This window comes from Ovis canadensis, chromosome 12 (assembly GCF_042477335.2).
Source record: "Ovis canadensis isolate MfBH-ARS-UI-01 breed Bighorn chromosome 12, ARS-UI_OviCan_v2, whole genome shotgun sequence".
NCBI lineage: Eukaryota > Metazoa > Chordata > Mammalia > Artiodactyla > Bovidae > Ovis > Ovis canadensis.
This window is the reverse complement of record NC_091256.1, coordinates 44177729-44192607: the sequence shown is the minus strand read 5'-3', so window position 1 is coordinate 44192607 and position 14879 is coordinate 44177729. Positions and strand designations below refer to the sequence as shown.

Genomic DNA, 14879 nt, shown 5'->3' with positions numbered 1-14879 from the left:
CAATCTCAGTGTCTGTTCTCTCTGCCATCTTCCTCAAGGCCACACGAGCTACATGGGGCATTTTGTTTACTTGTGCTACTTAAAAAAAAAAAAAAAAGAGTATGGAGTGTTAGAAGCCTGGACTGGTTCTCTTGCCACTTCTTAAAATTCAGAATTTTGCAGCCTGAACACGAAACAGTTGATGTAGTTGGTTCCTTCTCTCCCACGATGGTGCATAAATGGGCAGGATCTGACTTCTGTGCTGTTTGAGCCCACTAGCAACCACATGAACCCTCCGGCAAGCCTAATCACTCTGATCTGCCATGGACCTTCTAGCTGGAAGAGTTATGCCATCATATTATCCCAACACTCTTCACTGTATGGAGGATCCCCTTTTACTAAATGATTTATTACTCTTAGCAGAATTCCTTTGGCCGCACATTTTATTTCTGAGTCACTCTGTTCAGCTCAATTGGTCGCCTTCAGTTACCGTGGCAACCAGCAGATGGGGTTCTTTGACAAGGGTCAGCGGGGAGGCTGCCTCAGTATAGATGGGAGAGATGCTAAATAAAAAAGCTCTTAGCATTGACAGTTCTGTAGTGGATGGCCAGGAGTAGTTATCGAATTACTTGCATTAAAACCTAATTAAACGTGTGCCACTAAGTGGTGACTGAATCCGGTTACTTACCCGCCAGGGGCTCACTCTCATTTCATCATACCTCTGTGACCAGTCTGACTACCTCAAGGGTGGGGCTCTCCAGCGGAAGGGATCAGAAGGATCCTCACTGCAGTGTGGAATCTAACACTCCAGGACCACTCGGCCCCAGGAGGATCCCCTCAGAACAGACTCTTCCTGAAAATGCCATAAAGTGCAAGTTTTCATAAGTATGGAATGATTTCTAAATAACTAGTTTTTGAAGAGAGTGCTCAGGCTTGGGTTTAGGCCAGGTGTGGCAGGACAGGTGGTGTGGGCTTTTCTGCTGTTACTTTTAAGTGGCCCGCCTGGATTCTACTCTGCAAAGATTGTGATTTTCAACAGTTTTCAATCCCCTGTCCTGTTTTTCTTTGCACAGTGGGGTGATGCTTACCATGACCCTGCTCTTGCTTTATAAAGAACTGATTAAGGATATCTGAGACTTAAGGCAAACGGTGTTGGTTCATCAGAGTCTGAGATTCTTGCCATGTCAGCTCCTATGCCCGCTGTTTCTCTGATGTGGATTCCTTATGAGGCTCAGTCCTCCAAGGGAATTACAAGCTTAGCTGGTCAGATAGCACATGCACTTTAAGACTGCAGGGTAGCCACCCAGCAGATATTCCTAGCTGACCTGAGGGGAAACGCTGCCTCCTTTGCAGAGGCAACTGTGTTCTCAGCAGTTGGTGCAGTAGAGAGCTGGCAACACTGTCAGGGGCTCCAGGGCAATGCCAGGGCCCTTCGAGTGCTCTTCTCCGGCTTGCCCAGGGTCCTGTGGCACCAGAGCGGCCTCCAAGGAGTTTTCCAGGCTGGTTTTGGGGCCTTCAGCCTCTGGTTCCTGCCCCCTTCATGCCAGTGCCAGGCTGTGGACTAGGTCAGTGTGGGTCCCAGACCAAGGATTAAAGAACAGAGGTTGAGAGTGTTTAGAAACTGTAATCACAATTAGGTAGTACACCGGCGTTTTATTTGTCTTTCACAGAACTATCAGTCTGCAATCGAGGGGAAGTGAAAAAACAACTGCAAACCCCAACGTTCTCAGTTCTCTTCACTGAGCTAGTTAAGGAAGCACTAAGCTAGAGAATGCCTTCTTTTCCCACCCCGGTGTTAAAAAATGGTTGTGGCAGCCGTTTCTCAGTACATTGTCCAGTGTGTCACCTTCCTAAGGTCCTTGCCTAAAATCCTTATTTTTCAGTATGGAATAGAAGTCGGGCCTTTCAGAAAATGCTGAAATGGGTTTTGAAATGCTGCCGAGCACTAGATCTGGAGTCAAGAGATATGGGTTTCAGTCCCAGATTGGCTCTGGACAGTCCGTGTGACCTTGGATAAGTCACCTGTACTCTCTGGGCCCCAGATTCACCGTAATGGGCAGGACTGAATGGCCTCTAAGGCGCCTCTCAAGTCTAACACGACCTGACCCTTTTGAAGAGAAGAGCAGGGGTCTTTTCCTCACTGCTCTCCTAAGCCACCACCTGCTTTACTCCACAGGCACCGAAGGCTCACTGGAAATTAGAGAGAATGAAAAATTAAAGTGCCTGTTGTTGTTCAGTTGCTAAGTCATGCCTGACTCTTTCGAGGCTCCATGGACAGTATTCCGCTAGGTTCCTCTGTCCATGGGATTCTCCACCCCATGGAGTGCGTTGCCATTTCCTATTCTAGGGGAACTTCTCAACCTAGGGATCCAACTCGTGTCTCCTGCCCTGGCAGGCAGGTTCTTTACCACAGAGCCACCAACAAAACCAATAAGTGGGGGTCCTCACAGGAATGTAAATTGTCTTTATCAGAAATGTAAACTCTCTCCAGAATTGCATGACCATTAGAATGAATTTCTCCATTGAAACCGTTATTGAAAAGGGTAGATTTGAGCAAAGGATATTTAAACAGCAAACCAGCCATAGAAACTGCCTGAATTTTCTAAGTGAGGATAACTGGCTAGAGTGTGTTCCAGCTTGCTGAGCACACGGCTTATTCTCACTGATTCTGTACGGCCACAGTAATGAAAGAGAATTTCATAAAATGTGGCAGCAATTTTTAAGCACTGGAACAAAGTGTACAACTTTAAATTAATATGGTTTATTCACCAAATTAATTACCTAGAGCAGTAATTAGGGTAATTGGGTTTTCAAAACTTTGACTTGGGCAACCTAGGTGTACTGTTCCAACTACATAGCTGGCAGTATTTGAAGACAGGAACACAGTAAAATTCTGTAAAGTCATAGGATCGTAGAAGTTTGGGAGTTCAAAGAGAACTTAGTCCTCTTCTAGCCCAGGGGCTGGCAAACTTTTTTTCTAGAGGGTCAAGTGATAAATATTTTAGGCTCTGTGGCCATATGGCTTCTGTCGCAAGTCCCCAGCTCTGCTGCTCCTGTGCAGAAGCAGCTGTAGACAGTACGCGAGTGGAGCGTGGCTGTGGTTCAGCGAAAGTTTATTTAGGGGAACTGGAAGTTGAATTTCATTGGATGTTCATGTCACAAAACATTGTTTTTCTTTTTATTTTTTCAGTCATTTAAAAAATATATATTAAAAATATTCTTAACGTACGGGTTGTACAAAAACAGTGGACCAGGCTGGACTTGGCCTGTGGTGTGAAGTTTGCTGATCTATTTCTAGCTTATGCTGTCATTGCATATGCGAGGAAATTGAGATCCAAAGTGATCACACGATTTCCCTAAGTTTGTATGACTGGCAGCAAAACTTAGGAGTAGACTAGGATAGTTTTCATGGGCTGGTTTGATGATTAAAATTGGAGCCTCACAAAAAAAATTATTCTCCAGAAGTCATTTTGTATGTGATTGATACTGTGAATTATAGCATACCTGTGGTTCTTAAACTTGAGAATTGATCAGAATCACCCAGAAGGCTTATTGAAACATATATTGCTTGGCTGCATCCCCAGTGTTTGTGATTCAGGAGATCAGGAGGTATTCTTTGCTCAGTTTTGAAAGTGGAGAACCTGAGGTTGAGAGAGGACAAGCCTCGTGCCCAAGTAAAATCGGTAGTTTGTGATGGGATTTTGAACCTCTGCCTCCTGTTTCCAAGTCAAGTCCTCATTCATCTCTTCTAGGATTCCTTTAAGTGACAAATTTCAATAGCATGCCTAAAATTATTTGATTGACATGTGATGTTCTTACGGCAACAAAGTTATTAAATATTAAAGTGTACTCACACTGTAGATGACATTACAGTTATTACATTTGGCATAAACATTTTCTACTGGTAAGTGGTTTGCTTCTGACACATGTATCCAGCACCTTGCTAAGTGCTGGAGTTAGAGAGCTGAATAAGATCCCGTTCCTGTCCTTGAAGATATTCATTGTTCAGTGGGAGAGGCAGACCAGCAATGACTGTAGTAAGTGGGGATAAGCTGCATGGGATAGAACAAGTTGTGGAGGGATTTAGAAGGTTAGGGACTGATCAGAATCAATGTGGGCAGAGAGGAAGGAGGCAAGGAAGACTCAGAGACAGGTGAGGAGGGGTGGTCCCATCCATGTGAGGGAGCGCAGAGGGAAGAGCATGTCATTTGTGGCTCATTAATCCTGACTCTGCCCGCTTCTGGTTGTCTAGTGGTGGTGGTTTAGTCACTAAGTCATGTCCAGCTCTTGTGACCCCCATGGACAGTAGCCTTCCACTGTCCATGGGGTTCTCCAGGCAAGAATACTGGAGTCGGTTGCCATTTCCTTCTCCAGGGGATCTTCCCAACCCAGGAATCAAACCCTGGTCTCCTGCACTGCAGGCAGATTCTTTACCAACTGAGCTATGAGGGAAGCACTCTGGTTGTCTGAACTTGGGCAAATGACTAACTTCACTGTGCCTTGCTTTTCTCATGCACAAAATACAGACAACAATAATGCGTACTGTATAGGATTGTTATGAGAATTAATTTAGCTAATGAGTACAGTACTCCTTGAGTACAGTAAATATTAGAGCACTCTACTGGGGCTTCCCAGGTGGTTCAGTTGTAAAGATTCCTCCTGCCAATGCAGGAGACATGAGTTCAGTCCCTGGGTTGGGAAGATCGCCTGGAGAAGGAAATGGCAACCCACTCCAGTGTTCCTGCCTGAAAAAATCCCATTTACAGAGAAGCCTGGCGGGCTACAGTCCATGGGGTCACAAAGAGCCAGACAAGATAATGCCTAAACAACAACTGGGATGAGTAGAGAACCGAGTCACATTTTACAGTCACAGTACGTGCACCTTTGAAATTCATCTGTTAGTTGAAAAATTGCTCTTCATTTACATGAGGAAGCCCCTCTCCCAGGGAAACTGTGGGTCTGAGCCTTTTGAAAACACTCATCTCTGGTCTGAAAACATTTCAGGACAAAAGACATTTTACCATGACCACCACCGAAAACAAACAAAAAACTACCCACTGTAGTTTGGAGGGAGCTCCCAGGTTAAATGTTGAGTGAAACTCAAACCTCTGATCAAAAAACATGCATGCATGAAGTTACTGGCCACCTCTGGGGTAAGTAGGGAGCTGGGCTGGAGAAAAACATGTAGAGAGTGGCCCCATAGCACTGGCACCACGCTCACAAGTGTTCATTTGATTATTATGCCTCATAACTTATTTAGACACTGCATATATTTTGTATGTATCACATACAACATACAAAAATTTAAATATATGTATTCACTTGCTTTCACAGTATTCATAGCAAATGAGTGTCTGAAGCATAGGACCAGAGCTGGCAGCTTGCACTGCTTCTGTTTTGCATAAGATATTTTTCCCAGCCCACTCAGCTCCATAAAGTTGTTTTGTATTTCACCACTTGCTCCATCTTATCTTAAAGTCGTGCATATTTTTCTTTTAAATGTTCGTTCTGGTCATGCCTGCAGGGTGTGGCAGAGAGCACCACTGTTGGACCAACAGAAGCGTGCTTGGGCCTAGCTCATGTCCCAGGCTCCTTTCATCGTATCTGCATCCTGGGCCTTCTTGTTCCCATCGTAACTATTGCCCCTGCAATATGCAGGCTACGTCTCTTAGTCGTGTCTGACTTTTTGCGACCCTACAGACAGTAGCCTACCAGGCTTCTCTGTCCATGGGATTCTCCAGGCAAGAATACTGGATCTTCCCTGCCGAGGGATCAAATCCTCATCTCTTATGTCCCCTGCATTGGCAGGCAGGTTCTTTACCACTAACGCCACCTGGGAAGCCCAACTGTGGCCCCTTTCCCTCCTCCCCAGTAATTCCCGGGGAGCCTTTGCCCAGGCAGGTGCATGCTGAGCACTCTACCCCAGCATGCGCACAACTGCTCTTCTCCTCCGAGAGGCCCCAGTCTACCCAGCGGTGGCAGGTCCTTAAGGAAATGGACCCTGTGCCCGAGATTAGGATGGTGACCCTGGCCTGGGTGCAGAGTAGCCTGGAAGTGTCCTGCCTTGTGGTCACCCTGCCCTCTGAGGCAAGGGAAGCTCCAGGGCTTCGAGGGAAGGGATAGCTTGGCCTGGCTGCAGCTCCACTGGGCACTGGGTCAGTACTGCACAGACATGGGCACATCCTGGAGGTCTCTGGGAGAGGAGGGGATTCCTGCCTGTCCTGGAGATGAGGTATAGGCAATGGGAATTGTTTACTTGATCAGTCGTGTCCTACCCTTTGTGACCCTATGGACTGTAGCCTGCCAGGTTTCTCTGTCCATGGAATTTCCCAGGCAAGAATATTGGAGTGGGTTGCCATTTCCTTCTTCAGGGGATCTTCCCTACCCAGGGGTTGAACCCATGTCTCCTGAATTGCAGGTGGATTCCTTATCACTGAGGTACCTGGAAAGGCCAAGCCTTGAGAAAGGAGCATCCAACTTAGGGGTTGAGCTTGGAAAGCTGAAGGTGCCGCTCTCTTTCCTACTGTGTGAAACTTCTGCGTGGTTGGCAAGCTGTTGGCTTCTCCTTGGAGGAGGGGGCTTCTGGCTGAAAGGCTCCTCTGCAGGTCCCTGAGGGCAGCCCCCCTCTCTCCTTTAATTACGCCTGGTAGAGGGAATAGCTCAAAACAAGGGGCCTAAACAGAACATGAAATTGCAAACTCTCAGGACAATCATGCTGAGACTTGAACATTGAAAACCAGGCATTTCCAGCCCTTTGAGATCGAAGTCCTCTGACGACTTTGAGGAGCCATAGTCCAGGCAGAGGGGCCCCCAGCTCGTGGGTGGAAGGAGCAGAGGGTGCCTGGGGGCCGCTGACCGCAGAGGCTAGAGAGGGGGTGGGACCACCCAGAGGGTAGGCCAGCGTGCCTGTGTCCACCTGAGGAGGCACCCCTTCAGGCGGCCCCGCCCCAACCAGCTCCCCCACCCTGCAGAGCATCTCCCATTGAGCTGCCTCTTCTCTCAGCACTTTACCTGGGGTGGAATAAGGAGGCCACTGAGCCGGTCTCTCAGGCTCAGGCTCACCTTGCCTGTTTCCTCTGCCTCCAGGAGGAGGGCTGCCTGCTTCACTGGGTGCCTTCCTGCCTCCAAAAGCCCAGCTTCTTTTGTGCTGAAGACGTCTTTTCTCTCCTCCAGCACATCCTGCCCACTGGCTCAGGTCTCTCCATCCCCAGCTCACACTCTTGCTACCTTATGCTCAGCCTAGCTCCTGTCTAGGATAATCACCACTCTCCCGTGCCTGTAACCGGCTTCTGCCACAGCCTCCTTCTGAAGGGAGGGGACACTTACCAGCTGCCCTGCCCCTCCTGGGAGATGAGCCTCTCCCATCTCCCAGCCTTCATCCTCTCTCCCAGCACCCATCAGAGTCCTCTGGCTCCCTGCCCTCAGCCTTGACAGGAGGCTGTTCCCCAAGACCTGGGCCTGGCCATGTTTCCTCTCTCTGCAGCAGAGGTTCTCGGCCAGTAGGCAGTAGGGGCCCAACCCACTGAAACTATTGACATCATGAGAACTGCATCCCAAGGGTTGGTTGGTTTGCTGAGTCAACTCACTGAATTAACCAACCACTAACGGTGGTTAGGAACACCTGTACTCGGCCAAACTTTGCCTCCATGCCCTACCACTTATTCCCTGGTGACTTTGTGCAGGTCAGTTGAACCTGCCATTTTCAGTTTTCTCATCTGTAAAATGGGATGATGATCCTTTAACAAACTTGAACACCAGGCTTTCCCAGCACATTTATGGCCTCACCTCTCGGTGGGTTTGATTGGCACGGCTAAACATCCAGCCAGACCCTTTCTCAGACCCCAAGCTGAATCACTGCTGGGTGGGTGAGTGGGTGTCTCACAGGACCTCACCCTGACCCTGCGCCTCCTTGCCTCCTTCTCTTTTGGTAAATGGCAATGCCGTTGTCTGGAGCACAGCATCAGTATTTGTTAGTTTAGGTCAGAGTGTTACTAGGTCCAGCATTCCCTCCCTCCGAGCAGACCACAGCCTGTGGTCAAGCCACACTGCCCACCCTTGTCTTGGCAGCACCACCTCCCATGTGGAAGGCCCTGCCCTGGCCTCTGCCAGACCAACACTGTTCATCTTTGCACATCCCAGCTTGCCAGCCGAGTGACCTTGGACCGGTCCTATTTCTTGTCCTATATCCAGGACTATATCCTGATAGAGTCCTATATCCTATTTCCTATCCAAGTGACCTTGGACTAGTCCTATATAACTCAGTTTCCTCATCCTTAAAGTGGAGATAACAACGGTTCCTGTTTCATGAAGTTGTCACGAGCACTAAGAAGTTAATAAATAATAACCGCTTAGCAGGCAGTAAGCACTCAGTAGACGATGGTGATGATGGTGATCTTTCTCCTAAGTGGACACAAGCCTTCCTGGGTCTCACCCTTGCCTCTGCTGACCCTGTGCTTTTATGCCTTGGTGGTCCCCTCAGTGCAGCACCTGTTCTGTCTCCAAAATTAGTGGGGAAACTGCTAAGGCAAGGAATATTTTGAAACTCTTGATGTGTCATGAGAACTGTTTACCAAGGGTTGGTTGGTTTGCTGAATTTAACTCACTGAATTAACCAACCTTTAGTGGTGGTTCCGAACACCTACACTAGGCCTCGCTTTGCCTCCGCAGTCTGCCGTTTATTCATTGTGTGACTTCGTGCCAGTTAACTGAACCTGTCAGTTTCAGTTTTCTCACCTGTAAAATAGGATAATAATCCTGGCCGTACCTCTTAGGACTGTAGTGAGTTTTAACGGAGGGATGGGCTCAGAGGCTCAGCACATGTTAGCTGTTGTTAGTGGTGGTGGCTGCAGCTGGGATTTTGGATGAAGACGTGAACTTCGAAGGACAACAAAAATGAGAGCAGCAACCACCACAGAAAATAAAAGACAGTGTATGATGCCAGTAGGACACCCCCTAAAATCTCTTCTAACTGACAGTAATAAAGCATTTGTGAATAGTGTAGGCTGGCTTATACAGTGTTTGGGGAAAGCAGTTGCAAAAAAGAACTATTTAACTTAAAAAAAAAATCTGTTTTCCCAATATTCAAAATAGGCCTTGAGAGGGCTACCATTGAAATATTAATATATTTCCTTAACAAAGTCCTTTTTATGTAAAATCTGGATTGTGGCTTTTTTTTTTTTTTTCAACAAATGTGAGTTTGGGTTTGTTGTTGTTTTTACTTTTTCTGAGCTTGTGATTGACTTTATTGCTGTAGTAAAGTGGCATGATAGAGGCTGACTCTGAAAAAAGAGGGAGCATATTTTTTAAAGGGCTTCCTTAGAGGAGTTCGAGTTGAGTCACAGTGAATCCATCTTTGGCTCTTTAGCTGTGAGACTAGTGAAGCTTCAGCTTCCCGGAGGGAAGGCAGGACTTCCCCGTGGGTCTTACTCCTTTTATCAATTGTGCTTCTGCAGGAAGGAAGGTCTTCCCTGGTGGTTCATTCACTCACGAGTCTGCCTGCAGTGCAGGAGACCCACATTCAATCCCTGGGTTGGGAAGATCCCCTGGAGAAGGAAATAGCAACCCACTCCTGTATTCTTGACTGGAGAATTCCACAGACAGAGGAGCCTGGTGGGCTACAGTCCTTGGGGTCACAAAGAGTCGGACATGACTGAGTCAGTAACACTTTCACTTCCCTGCAGGAAAACCCTGGGCAGCTGGTTTCGTGCTGATGAAAGGCTCACTCCTGGGACTTGATTGATCTGGTCTGGGTGGGGCCTGGGCTCCTGCATAACTGCTGCAAGGATCCAAGGCCCACAGTTTGCAGAACACGGCCAGCTGAGCCTCATCTAGGTTCTTCTGGGGCTCCTTTGGAGGAGGGTCTAGGCAGGAACCAATCCCATTTCTGGCTGTGAGTGGTATGGCCAGCCCATGGCTGGCTGTTTGTGCTGTGAAAACAGGCTTTGGCTCAGCCCAGAGCCCTGGATCAGGTAGCCACTCTTTTCAGGAGCCCAAAACTACACACCAAACCCATCTATTAGCCCGAATATTATCTCATTGATCAATTCACAGAGCAAGGACCTCATGGAGGGTGACCACTCCTGGAACCTTCTTGACTTTAAGCCTTGATGGTATCATCTCTTTATCACATGTTTCTGTTTCATTTGTTCTAAGCAAACATGAAGCCATGGGCTACTACCTCAGTAACTCTTAATCTGTGGCTCTCTCTACACCCAAGACTTGATTGGAAGGGGAAAGTCACCTACACCTGGTGGTTTACAGAGCTTCCCTGCAAATGAGGAGGTTTTTTGCTTGTCTGAGTTAAATCTCAAAGCATTAGATTGTTTGCTTCTCAAGGCAAAGGCTGTTCTCAACATCTCTGTATCTTCAATGGTGCCCACTTCAGTGCTGGAGAGCAGAGTCACCACTCAGATCAGCTGCTGGATGAGCCTGGGCATAGTGCCCCCCTTTCCCAGGCTCCCCACCCACTGAAGCCAGCTGGCCTGGCTTCTCTGCTTCCTGAATGTTCTTGCTTCTCCCAGCCTCCCCATGCTGAGGATGCTGTAGAGGAAAACTTCTGTTTGGTCTGATGCCAATGGGGTAGTTTTGAGACTGTGTTCTCAGGAAAAAATGCTCCACATAAGAGCATGGTCGGTGGCAGTAGGGGCAGACTGGGCTTCCCAAAGTTGCAATGCCATGGGAACTTATTTTTCTCTCCTCCCATATTAGAGGGAGAGTAATGGATGCAAGGGAGGTGGGCATTTTAATCTATATAGTACAGATGCAAGAAAGTGCTCATACATGGATGGACAGGACCAGACCGTAGCCCAGGCTCTGGGAGAGGGAGACCCTGAATCTGGTCCTAAAGTAAAAGTGAAAGTGTTAGTCGCTCAGTCGTGTCTTACCCTTTTCAACCCCACAGGCTATAGCCTGCCAGGCTCCTCTGTCCATGGAATTCTCCAGGCAAGAATACCGGAGTGGGTTGCCATGCCTGCTCCAGGGGATCTTCCCGACCCGGAGATCGAACCCACATCTCTTGCATCTCCTGCATGGGCAGGTGGGTTCTTTACCACTAGCGCCACCTGGGAAGCCCCTTTTAAGTATTTTGTGTGTTCCTTGCTCAGTCGTATCTGGCTCTTTGTGACCCTATAGACTGCAGCCTGCCAGGCTCCTCTGTCCATGGGATTCTCCAGGCAAGAATACTGGAATGGGTTGTCATTCCCTTCTCCAAAGGATCTTCATGACCCAGGGATCAAACCCAGGTCTCCTCCATTGCAGGCAGATTCTTTACCATCCGAGCCATCAGGGGAACCTGGTCCTAGGCAGCTACAAACACAGGAAGGAGTAACTAAGCCTTGTCCTTGGTCCTTGCTCTCTCCAGAAGCAGCCGTGGGCAGGGGGTGGGGCATAGGCTTGTGGGCATAGCCAGAGCTGGCTCCTACCAGAAGAGCATGTGCGGTGCCTGCTAGATGCCTGCCCCAGTATCTTCAGTTCAGACCTCTCATCCTTGCAACGTGGAATTCAGAGGAGCGGCACGGAGAGTTCTTAGGAGAGTGCAGGGATGTGGCCTGGGTTGCAGTAAGTGTGCCTGGAGGGGCAGCTTGAACAACCACCCGGAGCTCGAGAAGGGGGCGGGTCAGGCAGTAGGCGCCACCTGGGAAGTGGGGAGGGTTGCAGGCAGCAGAGGAATCTGAGGCCAGTGTGAGTCAAGTGCTAGACCACTGTTAGGTTGCCCAGGGTGCAGTTTTAGGTTTACCTGTCTCCAGATGCTGAATCACTTTTAGCAAACAAGTCTACCCATTGCTCCCTGAGTCCTAAATGTCTGTCCTCGCAGATATTCAGTTGTGCTCAAAGCACCACACCCCCCAAAACGCAGCCATCAGAGAGCTTGAACTGAGGGTGGGTTGAGCCCAGTGTCTGCAGAACAGACTTCGAATTTCTTGACTCACTGTGGGATATGTAGCCTGGAGTTTTCCTGTGAAAATAGAACTTAATTTCACTGCTGGTGCTTAATTTCACTGCTGCATGGTCCATGAGGACCATGAGGAAGGGCATATGACCTACCCAACTTCTTCACAGACCAGTTCTCGGTAGTTGTTCAAGTCTAAATTTAATCCAAGGCCTGCATTTCCACGGGTGAGTGTGCTACTGGTTGTAGGAAGCCGTCTTTGGACAAATGTGGATAATAGTTTGAGTGAATTAGCAAGTCTGGAGGGGAGAGTCCATCAGCAGAATGACAAATATAGGATCTTTAAAGACATCTGGTCAGCGATGCCGGAGCTCGTGATTGACTGAGTGATTAATAATGGAAAACCCTTAGTTCAGTGTTTCCGCCTTCCCTCGCCCACATCCCCAGCCGGGGCCGGCCGTCTGCTCCAGCCTGCCAGAGACGTTTCCCACTGAACAATGGAGGCACTCAGGCCCCCTCATCTTTGAGCTCTGTGAGTTTAAGGTTTGAGTTTTTCTTCAGTTTTATCTGTGTGCTCCCTAAATAACAACTCACTGAAAAGACTCGCAATTCCCTTCCACATTTGATAAAATTCCATTCCCCTGCAGGAGGGCGTCCAGGTGCCTCTGACCTCCAGCTTCTAGTTCACTGTCAGGAGCTTCCCTCCCACACCCAGATCAGGGGAATACAGGGAGCCAGTGAATGTCTTTGTCCCCTAGTTCTCAGAACCCGTCTCTAATTCTGTGCTGGATTTTTCTCCAGGCTGAAGCAGCTAGACAAGCACAGCCAGGCCACGGCCCAGCAGCTGGTGCAGCTCCTCAACAAGCAGAACCAGCTTCTGCTGGAGAGACAGAGCCTATCGGAAGAGGTGGGACATCTGAGATCCCAGGTACCGTGCATGGCACCTCACCCACCGGAGGACTCACTGGGGTGCACGTGGTCTTTTCCTTATCCTTTTTTAAGATTTTTATTTTTAATGGGAGGATAATTGTTTTACAATATTGCTTTGGTTTCTGCCATAATTCGGCATGAATTAACCATAAGTATACATATGTATACTGGGCTTCCCTGGTGGCTCAGATGGTAAAAAAAAAAAAATCTGTCTGCAACGTAAGAGACCTGGGTTCAATCCCTGGGTTGGGAAGCTCCCCTGGAGAAGAGAATGGCTACCCACTCCAGTATTCTTGCCTGGAGAACTCCGTGGACGGAGGAGCCTGACAGGCTACAGTCCATGGGGTTGCAAAAGAGCTGGACACGATTGAGCGACTAACACTAACTAACTACACGTATATCCCTTCCCTCTTGAACCTCCCACCTCCCACCCTTTCCCACACCTCTAGGTTGTTACAGAACCTCGGTTTGAGTTCCCCAAGTCACCCAGCTAATTTCCACTGGCGATCTCTTTTACATATGGTAGTGGTGGAGGAAAGGCATGCTCCCAATTAGGGGAGTCCTTGTGAACAGAATGTAGGAGTCTTGTTTTAAAACAGCTGATTGGTAATTGAGCTAATGCCTGGAGTGCTTGCAGAGGGTGTGGAAATGTTACGTAGATAACACACATTAACTCCCTCTATCCTTGAACACGCCTGCAAGATTGATTATTGTCTCTGTCTTACAGGTAGGGAAACTGAGACTCAAACAAACGCATACAGCTAGCAAGTAGGGACACTGAAAACGGAGCTGAAGTCTGACTCCATGATCCAGACTTTCCCTGTTCAGGTTAGGTCTGTGGCCAGCGGCAGGGGCAATGGAGTTGGAGGATGGAATGAAACCATCTTTTCCCACATTGCTTCTCTTCCTGTCTAAGAGGCTGGGCTTTTTACCCCATTGAGTAGTCAGTTAGGATGAGGAGGTGGTCCACGGGCTGGCCAAGGCCTCAGCCTCTAATCAGGAGTGCGCCGGGGTGCTCCACGAGTGCCTGTGGGATGCCATGCAGCAAGTGCTCGGAATGATCAATGGGGAAAATGCATCTGGAAGTGAAAATGATGAGAAGTCGTCTCATTCTATTTCCAAAATGACCATGAGCCCAAATACCCTTTCTGGGTATTACCTTACCCTTACCGTACCCTTTCTGGGCAGGGTATTGAGGAGCCACTGTCCTCTGAGTGATTTTTCCCACTCAGCTCACCAGACCCCACCTGCAAAGTCCTCAGTGGTTCCACAGAGTGAGTGAGCACCTCCAGGAACCAGTCACTGAGCTCAGGCCCTGGGCTGGAGACACACCTGCACTGTCTGCTCCCAAGAGGCTGTTCTACACGCCCTACAGTCACACGGTCATCCAGGAACATGGGTCCCAGGGCCTCTCCCCACACACACCAGACAGCATCTCTGGGAGCAGGGCCCAGGAATCTGCATTGTAACAAGCTGTTTGGAGAATTCTGGAAGACACTAGGGACTGAGAGCCTCTGAAAGTGTTGGGAGGCAGAAAGAACAGAGAACGAGTCCAGAGTGCATCCCTGTCACTAGGGCCTGGACAAGTTGAAGTCTCTTCTAAGCCTCAGTGTCCACCTCTGCCTACCAGCCTAACTCAAAGGGACACTGGAAAGCCAACGAGGGCGGCTGTGAGGTGCGTGGCAGGCTCTCTGGCGGATTGCAGGCGAAGAAATGTCAGGGGTTTTCTTTTCCTCTCTCTTTCTCAAACTGGAGAAGGTCCCGGGAGAAGCACAGGTCGGACAGAGGTCCTGTGGGGCGGCGGCCATGGAATGATGTGCACTCCTGTCACCCTGCCCCTCCGACGTGCCCAGGTACCTCGTCCTGCACTTGTGTGGCCCGACCACGACCAGAACTCAGCTTTCTGGGCAGGTCCTCATGGTGGGGTCGGGGAGTGCTGGCTGGCCCTCAAAGGAGGGGGGGCCTGGGTGGTGCCAGCCACAGGTTGGGGCCATCAGGCCTCCAGGCAGCTGGAGAAACTCAGGGCATGAGTGGAGCTCCTGGCCTCTGAGAGCCGAGAAGGACTTCAGAATGTGGGCTGTGG

The 14879-nt window shown here is 49.0% G+C and overlaps 1 protein-coding gene across 8 annotated transcripts in view; it reads left to right on the top strand.

Moving 5' to 3' along the window:
- SDCCAG8 (SHH signaling and ciliogenesis regulator SDCCAG8) overlaps positions 1 to 14879 on the top strand; it is a 243423-nt gene that overhangs the window by 220415 nt on the left and 8129 nt on the right. For 3 of the 8 annotated variants that reach the window (XM_069545550.1, XM_069545548.1, XM_069545546.1), the window contains one exon: positions 12668 to 12773. In XM_069545550.1, the coding sequence (XP_069401651.1) occupies positions 12668 to 12773 (106 nt within the window). Of the gene's footprint in view, positions 1 to 10879; positions 11015 to 12667; positions 12795 to 14879 lie in introns of all 8 variants that reach the window. The other 5 variants (XM_069545549.1, XM_069545547.1, XM_069545545.1 and 2 more) reach the window with 2 other exon arrangements.